Source organism: Rhea pennata, chromosome 2 (genome assembly GCF_028389875.1).
Source record: "Rhea pennata isolate bPtePen1 chromosome 2, bPtePen1.pri, whole genome shotgun sequence".
NCBI lineage: Eukaryota > Metazoa > Chordata > Aves > Rheiformes > Rheidae > Rhea > Rhea pennata.
Window position 1 is genome coordinate 68,698,783 of NC_084664.1, and position 18,752 is coordinate 68,717,534.

General features: G+C 37.2%; 1 protein-coding gene across 2 annotated transcripts; it reads right to left on the minus strand.

Moving 5' to 3' along the window:
* Positions 1–2,516: 2,516 nt before the first annotated feature.
* Positions 2,517–18,090, minus strand: FH (fumarate hydratase). 2 transcript variants are annotated; one of them, XM_062569669.1, is made up of 10 exons: positions 17,936–18,090; positions 12,929–13,063; positions 12,045–12,155; positions 10,499–10,675; positions 9,371–9,553; positions 8,278–8,443; positions 6,481–6,684; positions 5,009–5,136; positions 3,326–3,479; positions 2,517–2,702 (listed from the first exon to the last, which is right to left on the minus strand). In XM_062569669.1, the coding sequence occupies exons 1-10, from the start codon at positions 18,056–18,058 to the stop codon at positions 2,560–2,562; spliced, it is 1,524 nt and encodes a 507-aa protein (XP_062425653.1). In that variant the 5' UTR covers positions 18,059–18,090; the 3' UTR covers positions 2,517–2,559. The 2 variants fall into 2 exon arrangements, with proteins under 2 accessions (XP_062425653.1, XP_062425654.1); XM_062569670.1 differs by lacking the exon at positions 17,936–18,090 and adding an exon at positions 17,590–17,679.
* Positions 18,091–18,752: the final 662 nt, after the last annotated feature.

Genomic DNA, 18,752 nt, shown 5'->3' on the forward strand with positions numbered 1-18,752 from the left:
CCGTCAAGGGAGACGACGTGTGATTGGCTACTCGAAAATAGGCGGGGCAAAGCGGAGCATATTTAAAGGGTCCGGCCTGGGCCCCCGTGCTGAAAGCGCAGCAGCAGCGAGGAGTGATGGGGGGTGGCTGGAGTCCCTCGTGCACAGGGCGCTCAAGTGATGGGGGGTGGCTGGAGTCCCTCGTGCACAGGGCGCTCAACCCGGCCCTGGTGCTCCGGCGGGGTCTCAAACCGCGGCAAAGTGGTGCATCTTGTCAAAATCTCATTCCTTTATATGACATTGAACCGAAACACGGTACAAGACAGCCTCTGAAATAACGAGCTAGCATTCGTATTTCATTACTTGAATATAAAACTTCCCAGTATTCAAATAATCACTCTGTAGTGCCAAGTCTTACTTTGGATATGACATAGTTCATTTTGTATATGCTTCAGCAGTACATCTTGCCAAAACTATTTTTTAGCCAATAACCAAACGTAAGACACAGGATAAGCTTATACTGACAAGGGATTTTCACTAGAGTAGCTGTCAATCTAAAAATTAGATTAAAGTTATTTTTGCTATACGAAGATGAATCCATAGTAGGAAAGCATAGAAAACCTCAGGCAAACTTGTCTGGTAGATTAAATACTATAATCTCAGTATTGGTGCTTAAAATAAATTTCTTCCCTTTTATACCTGGAGCATGGCAATCTGAGAAAAATAAAGGTGGCTACATACATGGATGTGTGCGTGTAAGCTGCAAGTTCAAGTGTAGATCAGTGAAGACGACTGTACATTAACAATGAACAGAAATTGCAGTAGCAGTCATTCTTTACAACACACAGTAGTGTTCAAGTGATCCTAATCTCCTCCTTCCTAAGCAGTCTTTTTTCCCTTTTTTGTCATATAGTTTTGCTCTAAGATTGACTGTTTTCATTAGAATATGCAATCATGGGCTGTCATTTGATGCTCAACGATAAAAGTCAAAGACAAATAGGGATACTCAGGACTTGTGCATGTAGCTGAATTCAGCTCTGGTGATACCTCCAGCTAATCATTTGCACTGTACTAAAGTCTTATTTAGGAGCTGGCATGACAGGCAAAAACTACTTGCTCTGTCCTTCAATATTGTCCTTCAATGTACTTAAATACAAAAAAAGGGCATTTAGTAAGTGTCCTGGCCATTTTAAGGCTGGAGTAAAAAACGCCTGCTTATAAAGACGACACTTGCAGGAAAGCAGTCGTCCACCCCCCCCCCCCCAAAAAAAAAAAAAAGAAAAAAGAAAAAGAAAGCCAAATAACCCACCCACCTTTTTAGGGAGTTCTGAACTGAAGAACAAATTGGGCTGCAATGCACAACTGTCATTCTGAGTGATGTGCGTACTCTTCGTACTCTTCTAAGCATGTTACTGCTGATTTGGGCAACCAATTGCACACTAGTCTTGCATCTCCTGAAGCATTACCAAATCAAGCCCCAAACTGACCGCAGCTTAGAAATCACACTAGTTTTATTGCTAGGAGATCTGTTCCTGATGATAGTTACTTATCTAGTCCAATATTACTGCACGTGATTAGGTCCTTTCCACTATTCACTCCTTGTTTTCTTCTTTAAGAAGTAGTATTTCTTCATAGGAGCTAACATAAGAAGTTCCACATGGTTTTACTTTGGTTAACAGGTGTATCTTCATTTAAATTGAGGCAGGACACACACTTGCTTTCAATCATTTGAAGATTCAGTAATATGCCAGTTTTAAATGATGTTAATAGCTTAGCATAGCTATTAATAATGGAAATAATAAAAACACTGGGCAAGAATGTCTGCCTCTTCAGTGGCAGTTCATGTCTATAGTTTCTTTTTGAATTACAGAGTCTGAAGGTAACCGGTCAAATTACTACATACTAATAGATCAGACTTGCAATACTTAGGGCCATTTCCTTCCCTGATAAACTCTCTACTGGAAAGCTGAAACCCAAATTACGCCAAATCATTGTTATTCAGCCACTAGCAGAAATCAAAAGATTACTTAACCAAATAAAATACTTGGAAAGCAAGTTTAAAACACGTTTCTTAGCACTGACACAGGAAAGTGAAGAATATAAAATTATTACATTGTGCATGAGCTTTTTGGGGAAAACTTTTGAGTTTTATGAGAGAATGTATAAATTAGTCCTAATTTTTACTTTTCAATACACTACGAAATGCCTTTCAGTGAGTGTTTCTAGTAACTAGGAAGGCCCCAATAGCTCAAACGAAGTAAGATGCAGCTATGCCAATGTCTCCTTAAACAAATACTCTCTCAGCATATACTATATATATATAAAAATATATATATATACACACACATTCTGCTATCTTAAGTTATGTAACTATTGAAGTTGTACCTATTTTCTAATGAAGTATCTATAGCAGTAGTCTTCCCCAAAAGATCAGTTGATCTTTTGATCAGCTAATGCTTGTAATAAAGATATAAGCAGATAATACTTAAAGAGTAATACCGTGAGAACCTGTGACAATGAAAACCAAAACAAAAGCATACGTTTATTTATTTATTTTTAATGTTAAGAACATTTAAGAAATTACTGAGGACCTAACATATCTTTAGGCTTCACCCACTGATCAAACTGATCTGATGTAAGGAATCCCAGTTTTATAGCAGCTTCTTTTAATGTTGTCCCTTCTTTGTGTGCAGTTTTGGCAATCTTAGCTGCTTTATCATATCCTGTAACAAAACAAAGGGATCAAATTAGCCATTTACAGTTCTAGAAGATTTGTTAGATACGAGAAAAAGTAGGACACTTGGACCTTGAATTACCGATTTGCTAGGTACTACTATTATTGATGCATTGCTACTTAATTTGCAGTAAAGCTGCACTAAATACAGTACACCAGCTGCTCACTTAAAAGTGAAGGCAAATTCTGTTATTCTGGTAATAATGCATTGAGTTAAGAGTTCTGTGTGACTTTAGTCAACATGCTACTCAGTAACTTCTCCTTTTGAAAGATCTTATATTGTAATTTTTCATTTTTCATTATTATTAAAGAGATCAAATCAGGGCAAAGGGTGTACAATTCTTCGTAATTTCATGTTTGACTCCTATTGGATTTTACTCTTAATATACTGGAATGGCCACTGGAAACAGGAGGTATATTTTTCACTAATAATAGTAGTTGGGGGATGCTAAAGTAAATTAAGTTTTGACCTGACTGATGACTTGATCTCCTAAACATTGTGGTAACACAAACAACATAAGCAAAATCATGTTACTACAAAATATTTTTATGGAACATTACTGCAAAATATTAAATACAATGTTTTGAGAAGCTTCTGAGCCTTAAACTTACCTATATGAGGATTAAGTGCTGTCACCAACATCAGCGATTCACTCATTAGTTTGTTGATCCTGTCTGTGTTCGCTTGGATTCCAACTACACAGTTGTCAGTGAAAGAGACACAAACATCTCCAAGGAGTCTTGCAGAGTTTAACACGTTTTTAATCTAACAAAGAGGAAAAAATACCAACCATTACATTCAGACATTAGTATTTGCATCACCCGGTGTATTTGTTCATACCTAACACCCTCTCCCAATATATACTTCTTTGATAGTGTGTATTTATAAAAAGGAATACAGTATATAATACATGCTTCCCTTTGCAGGTTAAGTCCAGCCAGTCACATAAAATAAATAAATAAATAAATCTGTGAGAAGTGTTGAAAAGCTGAAAAACTCTTACAAAAAGATAATCCCAGTACACATAAACACTTTTTTTTCACAACAGCTTACAAATAGCAAGTAAAAATAAATAAAGGGATTTGATTCAAGAGTATTTTTTCCCCTAACTAACAGTTAAGACATCTTTAAAATATAAACCACAATACTATCTGGCATTAGTCCTCTACTTAGAGGAACCATTACATTGTTGAACATTACTCAGTTTTTTTGATAGCTCTCCATTTCCATCAGTATTTATCTTCTGTTAGAAAAAATCTCTTGGCTAAGCAATATTTTTTTTTTTTTGGTCCAAACCAGATGCTATATACTTTAAGGAAGTTTGTTCAAATGGGTGAAAAAAACAGTATCCTAAGCTGACCCAGTAAGGAAGAGACAAATACTGGTTTTATTAACAATTTCAATCAATCATTTCTAACTATTGTAACAAAGCAGCAGCATCAGTCAGTATAGGCCAGGTAGAAAAATAATATATGGCACGTTGCTTCCCTTGTGCCTTGTATTTCTTACAAAAAGACAAGCACTCACATTTTTTAAAATTTCTATTTAAAGAACCTTTCCACAAGCTACCTTCATTCTTTTCAAAATAGCATTCCTACTCTAACCTCTCTGCTATTCCTCCATCATCTTATACACAGTTCTCCACAATTTTCAATTTTGATGCTTTTGTTTATATTCTTTTTTCTCAATTTCTTCTCTGTTCATTTTTCCTTCTTGGTTTTAAGATTAAAAAAACAGAAATTAGACATAATACTCAGTTAACTAGATGTACATCTTTAAATATAGAGAAGGAGTACTCAGGATTGTGGTTTATTCTCACACTGCAGAAGGCAGATGTAATTTTAAATACTAAAGTCTCAAACTAGTCATTTACAGTTATAAACAACTCGCTTGCCAGAGGTATGTAATCCTTCATTTTCAGCAGTAAAATCAATTAGCAACAATAGTTCCTGCATATCAAATGAAAAAAAAAAATCCTCCCTTGTAGCATATTTTGTTCTGCTTTTGACAGAATTTTGTCTCGTATTTTGATCCTGCCTTCCCACCTCCTTAGACTAATGATAAGGGTACGTTTTTTAAGATAGAAGCTTCTCTGCATAAGATAGAGCCAGGTTAAAAAAAAAAAAAAAAAAGCTAGCTGGGCCTCTGTCAAAATAATAGCACTTATACAAAAGAATATTGTTTATTCTCACTTTTATGAACTTCTCTGATGCTTGTGTTAGCAATATGTTCACTGATCTTTTTCCTAGTTATCTGACTATCTGTCCTAGATATTTAAAATGGTTTGAACTTACCATCATGGGCTTAAAAACATTTAGTTCAAAGTGTCCGTTGCTACCTCCTACAGTAACAGCAACATGGTTTCCCATAACTTGGGCTGCCACCATGGTTACAGCTTCACATTGCGTTGGGTTCACTTTTCCTGGTTGTGGAAGGGAGAGAAAAAGGTAGAATAGCAGTCCCTTATTTACCAAATCACATTCAATAAAAGTTTTCTATGAGGTAGCATGTATCACTCATCTATACCTATTAAATCTAGAAATACAAAAGAGAAGTAATTTCAAAAATTATACTAAATTCACTGCACTTTTCCAGTAACTCAGCTAGGATTTTTCTTTTTTAATTTCTCTCAAACTTAAAAACAACCTACCATTCTCATTTAATTCTCCATTCTCTACAAAAATAAAAAACAACCTTCAATCATGTTTCCTTCTCTTGGAAGGGAAAACACATCTGCAGAATGCAAAGTTTTAAAGGCGTCCATCCCCAATATAGACATCAAAGACTGCTTTAGCAATCTACCAAGCCTGCAAGAGATGAATCTAATGTGTTTGAAAAAAGCAACTCTAAGTTACCACAATTCTTAGCAGTCAAGAGATTATTAATGATATAACCATTACTATTCAAGAACATAAGGCATTTCTGGTAAATCACTATTACATCTCAGTTAATGTAAGATAATTATTACAAATTAATTTGTAATACAATTGATTCACTATGTTTTATTTCGTCAGCAAAAAAAAAAAAAAAAAAAAAAGGGACCTCCTAACAAGAAAGTTTCATGGTTGATTTCACATACAGAAAATAATCCTACTAAGAACATTTAGTATCTGCTTTTTTAATGTCAGATACATACACAACCTTTTTCTTTTCTAATATCTAAAGCAACATGGTTAGCACAAATTCAGATGTACAGTATTCATAAATGCATACTTTTTAGGAAAGGAGCAAGGAACAATTAATATTATTCCTTTCTTTCTTGTCCTCCCATAAACTGGGATCACTGCAGAAGAGAAAATGTGAGTTTGTAACATTAATCAGACTAGAAAGTAAAGACAGAAGTCGACTTAAATCACAATATTGCCAAAACAATCATCATCTATTCAGCTCAAATAATGGATACAATTCAGAGATTAGATCATTTAAAGCCTGTCTCAGAAAGTCTTTATATAAAATCTTTCTTTTTTGTTTTTGAATTGCAAGATCTGTAAAATTTTGAAAAGTTTAGAGAAGTATGCTTGCATTAATACAGTTATATTATACATGTACAGATATTAATCCCCTGCACATACTTTTCAACACACAGCTGTGAAGGTAAATATTTATGAACACAAATTTTGGTAAAATGAGACAGAAGATAAAAAAGTGACAGAACTATTGAATCATGGACTTCTCACCGAAATTTGCACTGTGCGTTCAGTAAATACTTGTTAACAGATACTAGTCCAACACAAAAGAAACAGGCATTTTTTTCCCAGTATGTTACCTGGCATGATACTGCTTCCTGGTTCATTTTCAGGCAGGATGAGTTCCCCTAGTCCAGAGCGTGGTCCAGAACCCAGGAAACGAATATCATTTGCTATTTTCATCAGACTACATGCCACTGTGTTCATAGCGCCACTGAGTTCAACTAGAGCATCATGAGCTGCAAGGGCTTCAAACTTATTTGGAGCAGTGACAAAAGGCAAACCTACAAGGAGGGCAAGAAATATTAAAACCGTGATCTTACAGACATAAACCAGATAACCACACATGTAAATTGCTTAATATAAAATTATACTGATAACACTCTTAAGTTCATCTCTGTTTTCTCTGTACCTTTCCTCACGTGTCTTAAACAGATTCAATTGTTTACAAAAGACAGTAAAAGTCACTAGAACATAGAAGAGTATGAAAGTGGAGCATCTACCTATAACGAACGTCAAGGTTTCATACTATGTGTTGTATCATAAGTATTGCTTTGTACCGTAATACTTTGTGAATGTCAAGAATTTCTTAAAATTTAGCCCTAACTTACAAATTTCCCCTATAATAGCAAGTTAGATGCTTGAGACTCTTAATTTCAAGGATGCTTTCTCTCAGTTATGAAGATTTTTGCCTAGCAGTGTAAATATTAGGATAAAGAAAAAATAATCACAAATGAAACAATTACATAAAGAAAAAAAAAACACATCCAAATTCTAACTACTGGGCTTGGAAAGGAACACGAAAGGTGATTCAAACTTAGGAGGATGCCTGAAACTTCTGACAACAGTAGGAGCACAAGAGCAATAGAAGCAACAGCTTCCTCAACTGGAATTTAAATTTGAGGCTAGGACCCATAGTAGAAAAATGAATTTTTTCAAGGCTTTGCCCTGGAAGAGAAGTATCAGCAGGTGTTTCTGAGCACACTGTCAACATCTGATAGTGGTAATGGACATCACTAAGCATATGTGCAGGGATGCTGACTGTAAGCTGGACTTCGGCCACACAAAACTACTGATCTGAGCTTAGAATATTGTCTAGTCAAACAACAGATGAGTAGCTTAAGTCCCTTTTCCAGAAGAACAAGAGAATTTCTACCATGTTTTGCAGTTCCTGCCTAACACCGACTCTCCACTTGCATGGGCTTCTGCATTTTGTAGTTGCCTTCTCACTTGCAGATACTATTCTAAACCTTCCATTGTTTCAGTTTGCCTTTGACAATGAACTTCCCATATAAGAACACATGGAGTCTCAACAGTCTGCCCTAACTGGTTTAAGTTCATACAGCCTGCACATGTGGTACACCCTACAATTGTAAGATGGGAGAACTTCCTAAAAACACTGATGGATTCTTCAAGCACCAAGATGAGCCCTGCACTGCACCCAATAACTTGTCAGCAACCGTTGTTTATCTCATGCTACTTCCTCCTTGTTGGGATACAAGAAAATCTTTGTCCTCTACTAGACAGTGAACAATACACATCCATTAGAACAAACATACTGCCAAAAAATTTCCTGTAAAACATGAAGCTGCTTAAGTGAAAGACAGACACATTCATTTTTCAGATACTCATTTTTTTTTTAAGCTGATATTGGTACACAAGACAAAGCAATTGTAACTGATTTGAGGATCAAAAAACCTCAATGTCTCTGTAAGTTAGTTTTAGATCTATAAAGACAACATCAAAAATTAGACAATTAACCACTCTTTCATATATATAAAAAAAGTATTTTTGGCTGTTTTTCTTCCTCTTTAGTGTCAAGTCACTCCAGATTAGGAAAGAGGAGCAAAGATCAATGTGGAAGCATTATGGCCCACCTGTCAGTTCAGCCACTTTAGCAGCAACCTTCTCAGCAAAGCCAATTCTTGTATTTAATCCTGTACCAACTGCAGTCCCACCAGCTGCCAGCTGATAAACTCTTGGCATGGTTGACTCAATCCTAGCCACACCATATTTAATTTGTTGCACATAACCACTAAATTCCTTTGAAAGGAAAGAGGACAAGAAAAGAAACAAAGATGACAAACAAGAATAAGCATCTAGAACTACTTTAACGTGATGATGCTCTTTCTAAAAATCTAAAAACACTAAACTTCTCCCAGACAGTAACTCTTACATTAGAAGACTGCTCACGCATAAAGAACAATTACATATAAAAGTAACTTGCATATAAAAAAGTACATACACTGTACCTCTCTCTTGCCTTTTATCTGAGTTGTATAATTTGTAGAACCTGAATCTAAGGTAAATCAGCTCTCAGAATAAATCAACAAATTCTCAAGGTGCAATTAGAAAATGTATCCTGAGTTTTGGTCACCTTAATTTAGTTAGTAAAAAGCTCACCTGTACCTCTTGAAATAAATTTTACATGCATTTTAATCAGTTCAGTTTAAACTGATTCTGTACCAAGTTAACGTAATATCATTTCTGAACAAATGATAACTAAGATTAGATTTTTAGTAGTATAATTAAATTGGTTCAAAACACTTAGGAATTTTGTGTATTGGCAAAACCTCACTTAAATATGCTTAGGAATACAAACTAACCGTACCTTATTCCTTCTGATATCACTGCAATAGAAATATCACACATCATGTTGTGTTATTTGGTTAAAAAAAAATCATTAAAAAATTATTTATATCTTACTACTTTTAGCAATAAAAGTTCCTTGCAAAAATTTAAGGAAATTTGTGATGCTGTTCATAGAGCACAGAATTCAGCAAACACCGCTGAAAATGAAAAATACTATGACAGATTCAACTGGTTTCCTATAATTTGTCTTAAATTATCAACTTAATTTTAGAGTTCCCTGAGTTTGCCTCAGTAAAAATTAATTTCATTCACTAAATTTACAAGACTATCCCAAACAAATAGAAAAGATATATATATATATATATTTTTTTTTTTTACCTGTCCAAGTGTAAGTGGAACAGCATCCTGTGTATGAGTGCGCCCTATTTTTATGATTTGAGAAAACTCTTTGGATTTTGCTTCAAGTGCATTCTGTAGCTTCTTTAGTCCAGGTAACAATACCTCATTAACCTCTTGGGCTGCAGCAATATGCATGGCTGTTGGGAACGTGTCATTCGAACTCTGTGAAGGAAATTAAGGAAGTTTATCTATAGGCTTTTCTCATCATTTGTTGCTCTAAGATCTACATGTATGGCTTTATCCTTTTTATCTTATAAACAAGAAGAAATGAAGCACAATTAAATTAGGAGCATTACAAACATCAATCTGCAACATGAATAAAAGTCTTCCAAGTTCAAATCCAGCATCTTAATGATAAAATCAACTTTTTCTATACCCATGGAAAATTAACTGCGTAAGTAGATAGTTCACAATAGATTTTTTTTAAAAAGAAAAGAATTGCTATAGTAATTATGAGAGAGAGATAACAAACGGATGGAGGATTTTAAAGAAACTGCAAGTGACTGAAATGCCATCATATTGCTTCTAGTAGTTTCCAGAATATCCACCCACCACAAAAGATCAGGCAGGGATATAACCAACTCAGCAGTTTCAGCTAATCTAAAGAAAATATTAGGAGTGAGGTACAACAAAAATAAGACTGTCTACCAAAATCCATAGAAAGAAGAAGAAATGCATATTTCATTTTTCAATTACAGGAATTTAGTCACTTTGCTTTCTATATGCTTTATATAACCTATTATGGAGATAACAGCTACACCTACTCAACCTTTAAAAACTGGACCTACATTTGACTCTTTTACAGTTGTCTGCAGTAGAAGTGGTTGCCAGTAGGCCAATTCTACTCCCTCCCATATGAATTCATCTGCTATGAATGAGTTTGAAGTTTTTAATCTAAAAAGCAGTCACTCACCAACACTTTAAAGTTCATTTAAACTGAAAAATTACAAGCCTGAAAAATTCAGTTGCCAGAGCTGTGCACAAATTTCACAAAACTCCCTTTTTTATATATTTCTGTCTAAACAGTCACTATTAAAATAACCCTGAAGAATCACAATTAAATATATATATAATTTTAACAGTAAAAATATTTGAGAATATAACAACCTGACTTTTGTTAACATGATCATTCGGATGTACTGGCTTTTTGCTCCCCAGTTGGCCTCCCATTATCTCAATGGCTCTGTTGCTGATGACTTCATTGACATTCATATTGGTTTGAGTTCCAGACCCAGTCTGCCACACCACCAATGGAAAGTGATCGTTTAATTTTCCTGCGGCTACCTATAATGGAAAAAGAGAGGATTTGTTCTGCCAAGACAAAGAAAATTATCTGAAACAGAGCTACACAATCTGTAATTTTAAGGTTGTTAATGTTCTCAATTATATATGAAAATCAACATATAATCATTGTGGATTTATACTGAAAAGTTAAGAAGATAATTCAATGTTACGCTTTTGTTATGCTTTTAGAAGATACTAAATTCTAAAACAAAGGAAGATACCACTTAATCTCATGTTCTAAAAAGCAGGCGATCTCTTGTCATGAGTCTAAGGCTAGATAACTATCTCTAGATTTTAAAGATACATAACAGTCATCCTGGAATTATGCTTTTCAGGAAATAATCTTCTTATGAATTTTCCACATTATATAGGAGCAAAACTCTCACTTCCAAGATGAAATTGATTCCTTCAAGTTAAGGGAAGGGCTATCACCGCAGGGGCATTCTAAAATCATAACAATAATGCCTTAGACAACTTTCGGAGATAACAAATAGAGCTAAAAAGCTGAAAAGCTAAACGGCTTTCAGCCACCAGGACTCCTGGTACACTTTAACTTGGAGAGCCCTAGAAACCACAAGAAGTGACTAGCTGTATATTCTGAAGCTCTCCAGAAGTCTTGGGGCTTGGGACTCATGGTGCTACAGCTGGTGGAAAGAAGATGTGGCTTCTGAAAGTACTGAAATATTTTGAAGCTATTCAGAACTGTAAAAAATGTTGCAGGCTAAATATGTCTGTTGATTTACACTATGCAGGCACACCTGGCATTTCCTCAGTTAATGGTCATTCACCATCCTGTGGCATTTATCCTGAGAAAGAACAGATGCCTCCATGTGTCACATCATGTCCTCTCTAGCCATAAAAGTTACACTAAACAAGCACAGGTATAGTAGTAAATTTAATTCTGAAGAGGATTTAGACCAGTAACAGAACTTTTCAGATCGTCTTCATACTACAATGATGTGGACCTCCAGAAAGGAAGAAGCTTTTTGTGGTGTCAGGTTTCATATTAGCATTGAATTCAGCAATATTCTATTCCCCTCCTAGTTTTTTTGTACTGTTCATCTGTTAAGAGTCATTCCACAAACACTTTGCAAGTAATGTATAGTATTAACGGAGAAGAAAAACTACATTATTTTAAGAAACGTAAGTATCAAAATGTATTAGATTATTCAATCATTTCTAAAAATGTAAGAAGTAAAATATTACTAAGTAAAAAATTTGTCAGCCTCAAAACCACAGTTTATTAACTATGAATGTTTTGCTCTTAGTTTGAGAAATGCAAGAAGTCTTTCCCCAGCACCCAATCTTCCTATGAAAAGCTACCAAAAATACCATGAAAGTTACAGTATGTCAAATAGTTGGTTCCTACCTCATCTGCTGCCTTTATGATAGCATTTGCAATCTTTGGTTCAAGACCATAATCCTGATTTACTTCAGCAGCTGCTCTCTTCAAGATGCCAAAAGCCCTTATGACTTGAATCTGAGACACAAGAGAAAGTTTAAATACGTAAATTTTTTTCCCTAAGGAAAATTAAGAAACCCATTACACTAGTTCTAAACTAAACTTTCTTAACCAGCAAATAGTCCATCAGGCAATTCATAGAGCAACTGAGGTCATATTGACTGTGCTGTCATTAGAATTAATATTTATCCAAGCAGTACAGAAAGCAGTACACAACATAACTTTCAAAGTGAGGATGAGCTAAGGTATCTCTATCAAAACAGATTATATGTGATAAAATGAACAGAAAAGAAGAACTGGTAGCCTTTCTAAAATAGCCTTTTAAAGCCAAACTGTGTTACATTTCAGTATATGCAAAAACAGTGCATGACAAGTTGTGTGCATACCACTGCTACAAGTATAGCTGCAAGTAAAAAAGCAAAATTTACAGTAATTTATGCTATGCAAAACATCTTCAGAAACAAACAGCATCACACTATAGTAAATAAATAACTCAAACTACAAACTGTTCTATTCACAGTCTTTGGTCTTCAGAAAAATGAAAGCCATATATTTCTGCTTATCTATTGCTTAAAAAAATAAGCAATGCAATTAAGTAATTATTCAAAAGCAATGTTCAATTTTTTAAATTAAAATGATTTCTACCACTGAGAAATATCTTGCCACGGAGATTTTAGTTTTAATTACAATTCGAAGTTGCTGATATTCCCAGTAAAAGACTAAGAAAAAAGTATTACTCTGACATCCACAAACTTAAAGAAAAAAAATGAGCACAGACTGAAATTACTTACTGGCATCCTTTCTGAAACACCTCCTATCTTGAAGTTCATTGTTGATCTCACAGTCTGGGCACCATAGTATTTGTCACTTGGAACCTTCAGTTCACCAAAGGTATCATATTCTATCCTAAAAGACTCTTGACTGGACTATGGAAAAGGAAGAAAACACATTTCAAACACTGGTAAACAGAACAACCTTTTTGAAAGCAGATACAGCTAAGCAAAAATACACAATAAGAGAAGAAATGATATCAAAGGTAAATATTGGCCGTAAGTATTTTTCTAATTGTATCTTCAAAGTTTAAGCACTTGTCTAATTTTGAATACTTGTCTTATTAAGAGAGTCTCAACTACTAACATGACTGGTATGTAACCTAGCAGACTCACTTGTTCACAGGTAACAGGCAGCACTGCAAGGCTTAGACTTCTGCTGCCCACTGCATTAAACACTTCTAATGAAACACTTACCTGATGAAAGATTTCAGTTTCTTTTGAAGGAGAGTCCCTCCCTTTCTGCTCAATTAATTACTAGTTCACCTTGCAATTTACAGATTGGCTGTACTCCTAAAACCAAACTTTACCAAACTTAGCACAGAAATAATTCAGGTGATATCTTCACAGGCAACATATATGTAACAAGATCCCTACTTGAAATTAACATTGCACATGGAACAGAATAAAAATACTGGAAGGCAGCAAGTAACTAATTCAGTACCAAGTTACTAACTACTCATTCTCATCTTAAACCCAATAAATCAGGAACATAGTTCCACTAGCCAAAGTAGCTGGCTAGTGAGATGGAGGGAAAATTTATATCAATAAAATTATGAGTAGAATGGAAATATATATTCATTGCCCACTGTATTCTTCCAATACTTGTATTCTTCCAATACAAGAAATTGGAGCCATAAAATTAGACTAGTAGGAGTCATGTTCAAAGCAAGCAAAAGCAAGCAGCTCTTCACACAAGTAACAGACTGACAAAACTCCTTGCCAAAGGATGCTGTAGTTGCAGAAGTTTGAGTTCAAGGAAAAGATTAGATAAGCACTCAGAAGAGCGAGCTATAATGGGTTATTACACAGACAAACCACAGGAATCCCCTGATGGTGAAAAAAAGAAATTCTGAATCAGTGTAAGAGGAAAACAATACATATGCTTGCACAGTTCTTACTCTTCCCTAGCGGGTGACTTCTCAAGTCACAATGTTCCTCTCTTTTCATGGTCAGTTTTACTTGTTCTTTGCTTTATGGCTCTCAGTCTTCTCAGACAGCACAGCTAATCTCCAGCAGAACCCTCTCTTGAACAACAGTGACTTTCTCCAACAGCCTGTCTAGGTCCTCACCATTGCAAATAGCAAGCTGACAGTGGTAGGATGGTCCAGTCTTTTTGTTGTCCTAACTTGCTTTCCCAGCTAGATGTAGAAGGTCTGCCATTAAAACTCCAACAGTCACATAATGGAGACACAAGCCCTGCTACTGAAGGTGCTCATTCTTGCACAGCAGATGTGGACATGACCCAGAAGACACCATAGCCCAGTCCACAAAGAGTGAATTTAGCTCTTATATTGCTGCCCCCTCTCCCATGGCTTGCATTTTGGCTGTTACTCTTCCACATACACTGACCACAAAAGAATACTAAGCTTGGTGTGGGCCAGTATGCCATTCCTATGTTCTTGGATCTTCTTTATCCTATTTTAATCATTTATCATTCACTGACATGCTACCAAAGAAACAAAACATAGTCAATATTTGTCCAGTATCTTACAACCAAAAATGTTTAACCAGGATGTTTGAGAGTCTTACCCACTGTACACATGCATCTACTGTTGAAATACCAATATGTATCTCTGACTCAGGATATCTGAAATCTCTGCTTTTGAAATCTGGAAATCTTGTAAAAGTAGACAAATATCAAACTTTCTATAGAACAAGATGAGCAGAATCAATTCATTTCCAAGCCCAAATCATGATCTAGTCACTGGTTCATTCACCAAAAGTAGCCACGCTCAAACAACATAAAATGTTTAATACCTACAAACTTCTAGCAAAAAGTCAGAAGGCGCACAATTGATTTTCTCAAGCTTATACAATTCCAAAGTCAACACTGGTGAAACAAAAATAAATGGGAACTCAGACAGATCAATATCCCCAGTATATTTGTTAAAGTAACTTTTAACAGAAAACCATATGGGATTAGCTAGGGAACATACAATACCACACAGATTCACAAAGATTTTCAAATGAAGAGGATGAGCTGCTTTAAGCTATGTGTCATTTGCTGATTAATCAAGCAACAAGTGACATTAGAAAAAAATGAAAGTAATTTCATTTTCAATAACTAAAATAATTTTCGTTACCTACCAGTATTTTAATTTAAGTTTGCCAAGAAGCCACAGGAATTGTCATAAGTTGTCTTAAATGAAGGCAAAAAAATAATACAAACAAGATCACACGAACCTGTACAAAGAATATATAGGACACTAATATTCACTAAATATTCGCCAAAACATTAATTTGAGTTAATTTACTGTTTGCATAAGTACAAGTGGTACCACAGAAAACAATGCATTATCTGCATGACTGACTAATGTAGCAGTCAGCAAAATTCAGCACATTTTTGTGCGAAAAAAATACAATTCCCAACTCCTTAAATAGAATTTACCCTCCTGGGCGAAACCAGCTGAAGGCCCCAGTTTCCTTATCTAGAGTGGGTTTTACAGTCACTTAGAAACCTAGGGAATTAGGAGACCTCCTGTGCAATAGCGTAACAAAAGCACAACCGTATCAGCTCCCCAGGCCCATTCTACTGGACCACAGAAGAAACCAAAAGGAGACCTAATGAGAAGCTAAGTCAAATTCCTATGTTCACTTAGTTTCCATCACATCCACAGTAAAAGTCAGCTTGGAACTGCTATTCCTCATATTCCTCACATTTATAAAATAAATAGTTCTCTTAAAAAAATAAAATAAAATAGAGTGTCCTGGCCAGGTGGCTGTGTTCCCCCAAAACCCAACAACACAGAGACCAAAGCTGATGTAGTTAGGCAAACATAGCTGTACTTTTGCCTCACTACTAGAAACTCTTTTGACATTGGAACTGATTGTACCATAATGCACTGGAAAAAAATCAAATGTACTGCAATAATGCTCTCTGATTTTTGTATGCAGCAACTTTTGGAAAGGAGTATTTCAGTTTAAATAAACACCACTAGCATGTCTAAGTCAATCCTTAAAAACCAACAGAAAATGGAATTTGTACTCTCCCTGCTCTCCTTTGTCAGATGGATGGGCTTTCCATTTTTAAGTGTGGCATTTCCTTTACATATCAATTAAGTCACAAATCTTGAAATGTATTCTTTAGAAAACAAAAACAAATATTTTACAACATTAAACTGAGGAAAGAAAGAAACCAGTTCTATTTAAATCATCTCAGTTCAAATCCTGTTTGATTTAGCACCAAGTTAGAGCAACTACAAGACCACATGCAGGTTAGGCTCTCTCTACCTATAAAACGTTCAAAAAGACAATTTTTGCTACTGAAAAGTCTCTGCAAATATCACAGCGATTTATTTACATTTAAGTACTGATTAGTATATTGTATGTTTTCCTTTCCAAATGGCCACCAAAAAAAGTTTTCCTGACTAAAATGCAAGAGCTTTTTGAGCCTGAAATTCACTGAGGAACATTTTGCTACAAATTCTGCAGTTATTTAAACACAGGCAATTAACGACATCATGAATGTCTGTTTACAGGGTAAGTTATATTTGAGACTATCAAAGAACATGTTTCACGTAAGTTTGCAGCCTTCATAAATACCAGGTCTTCAGCAAGTAAGTGAAGACCATAATCTACAACATTTTTCTTACATGATGGGGCAGGAACAGAAAATTTTTAAAAAGGAATCATCTGATAGGCCAGTGGTTTATGAGTTACATAACTGGTTTTGACACCAATTTTCTCATGTTTTATTCATCATACAGCTTATTCATTAATCTGAAACTTTATCTTTTTACACTATTTTCTGCACCATAAGTAATATTACAGATCAGGAACTAACATTCTAGTTATTTTTAATAAAAACATTGTATCCTATACATTTCACTTTCCGCTGGAATTCTTTTGACAGTCATCACTTACCTCTTGTTTTTAGGAATGAACTTCTGTTACAGCACACTCAATGTCCTAACTGTTAACTCTGAGATTTACAGTTCCTTATTTGAAAAGCATTTCTACTTTCACGTTGAATCATGGGCAATAAACGAGTCCCACTCATGCTTTTGCCTAACAGTTGACTGACTGTACTTGAATAAAAGCTTAGGATACCTGAGAATTAGAGGTCTCAAAGTTCTCAGATGCAGTCAGAGAAACATCCCTAGTTTTCAAGCAAAAGATTTATCAGGTACTCCCATTTCTGTGCGAATACAGCTTTCTCCTTTTTATCCCTCGACAGCCCTAAGAGAGGGCCCAAAGATTTTACGGAAGAAACTGTTTAACGCCAGCGCTCTCTCTCATAACAGTGCTTGCGGTAATTTCTTCACCGCTGCTTCACCTGGCCCTACCTTCCTCCTCACCTCTCCAGACAAGCTCAGATAACTATAACGGCGCTGCGCACAGCATAAATCTCTGGGAAGCTGCCTGTTACAGACATCACCCAAGCTAAGTTAAGGAATAACCTGAAAGTCGATGCGCCAGCACCGCCAGCACCACCGCGGGAGGAGGGCTGAGGTGGGCCTCGGAGGCGCCGCCGCACTCGGCCATGGCGGCCAGGAACCCGCAGTCCCCGCAGCTTCCCAGCGGGAGAGGGAAATGATCGCTCCGCTCCCCTCGCCCCTGGCAGCGGCAGCCGCTACGACAGCAGCGCGCGCCGGGGGAGGGGAGGCGGGGGGGGGGGGGGGGGCAGAGCCCCCGGCGGTGCAAGGAGGGTCGCGAGCGCTGACGGGCACAAGGGGAGGAGCCAGGATGGGCGCGGTCGGCGGTGGCAGTTAGAGGTCACCGCTCCCCCCGCCCCCGGGTGCTCACCATGGCGGCGCGCGGCAGGGCGCCGCGGAGGGCGGCGGCGGCGGCGCGTGGCGAGCGGGGCTGGCGCGCGAGCAGCCCCGCCGCGCAGCCCAGGCGGCGGAAGCAGCAGAGTGAGCGGTGCATGGTGACGGCTCGGGGACGCAGCGCCGGGGGCCGGCTGCGGGGCGGGTACAGCGAGCGGCCCCGCCCCGGACAAGCGTCATGCGGGGAGGCAGCGCCATCGCCACGGCGGCACCGCCCGCCGCCAATGAGCTGCGCCGAGCGGGCCGGCCGCGCAGGCGAGGCAGAGCGCTGCGCAGGCGGCGCAGGCGCAGCCAGGCGGCGCCGGGGGAAGGGCCCCGCCTCCCCCGGGAGAGCGTCCTCCTCCCCGTAAGCACTGCCTGCGGCGGCCCTAGCTCCGCTTCCTCCCAGGAGGCAAATACAAGCTGTAGCGAGCAAAATCTAGGTCTTTACTGCAAATATTTTCATTAGAATAGCGGCAGCACTAGTCCTTCGGAGAGGTGTTCCCAGTTCTATGGATGCAGAGAGTACATCATACATCACACTTCCAAGGCCCATATGGCAGCTGCAAAGCCCCACAGTAAGTTGTTTCCAGAACACTGATAAATAGCATCATATTTTGTTTTACAATAACCAGAGGAGACTGAAACATTATTTCCTCTTAAGTTAAAAACAAAAAACAAAAACAAAGCTGTTCCTGTAACACTGAAATACTATATCCTGTCTTTGCAACACGCTCTCCTCCTCTTTACCTACCCAAGGAAGGACAGTAATTCTACACGCTTTTGCTTATGAATTCCCCCCGCCCCGGGTCCAG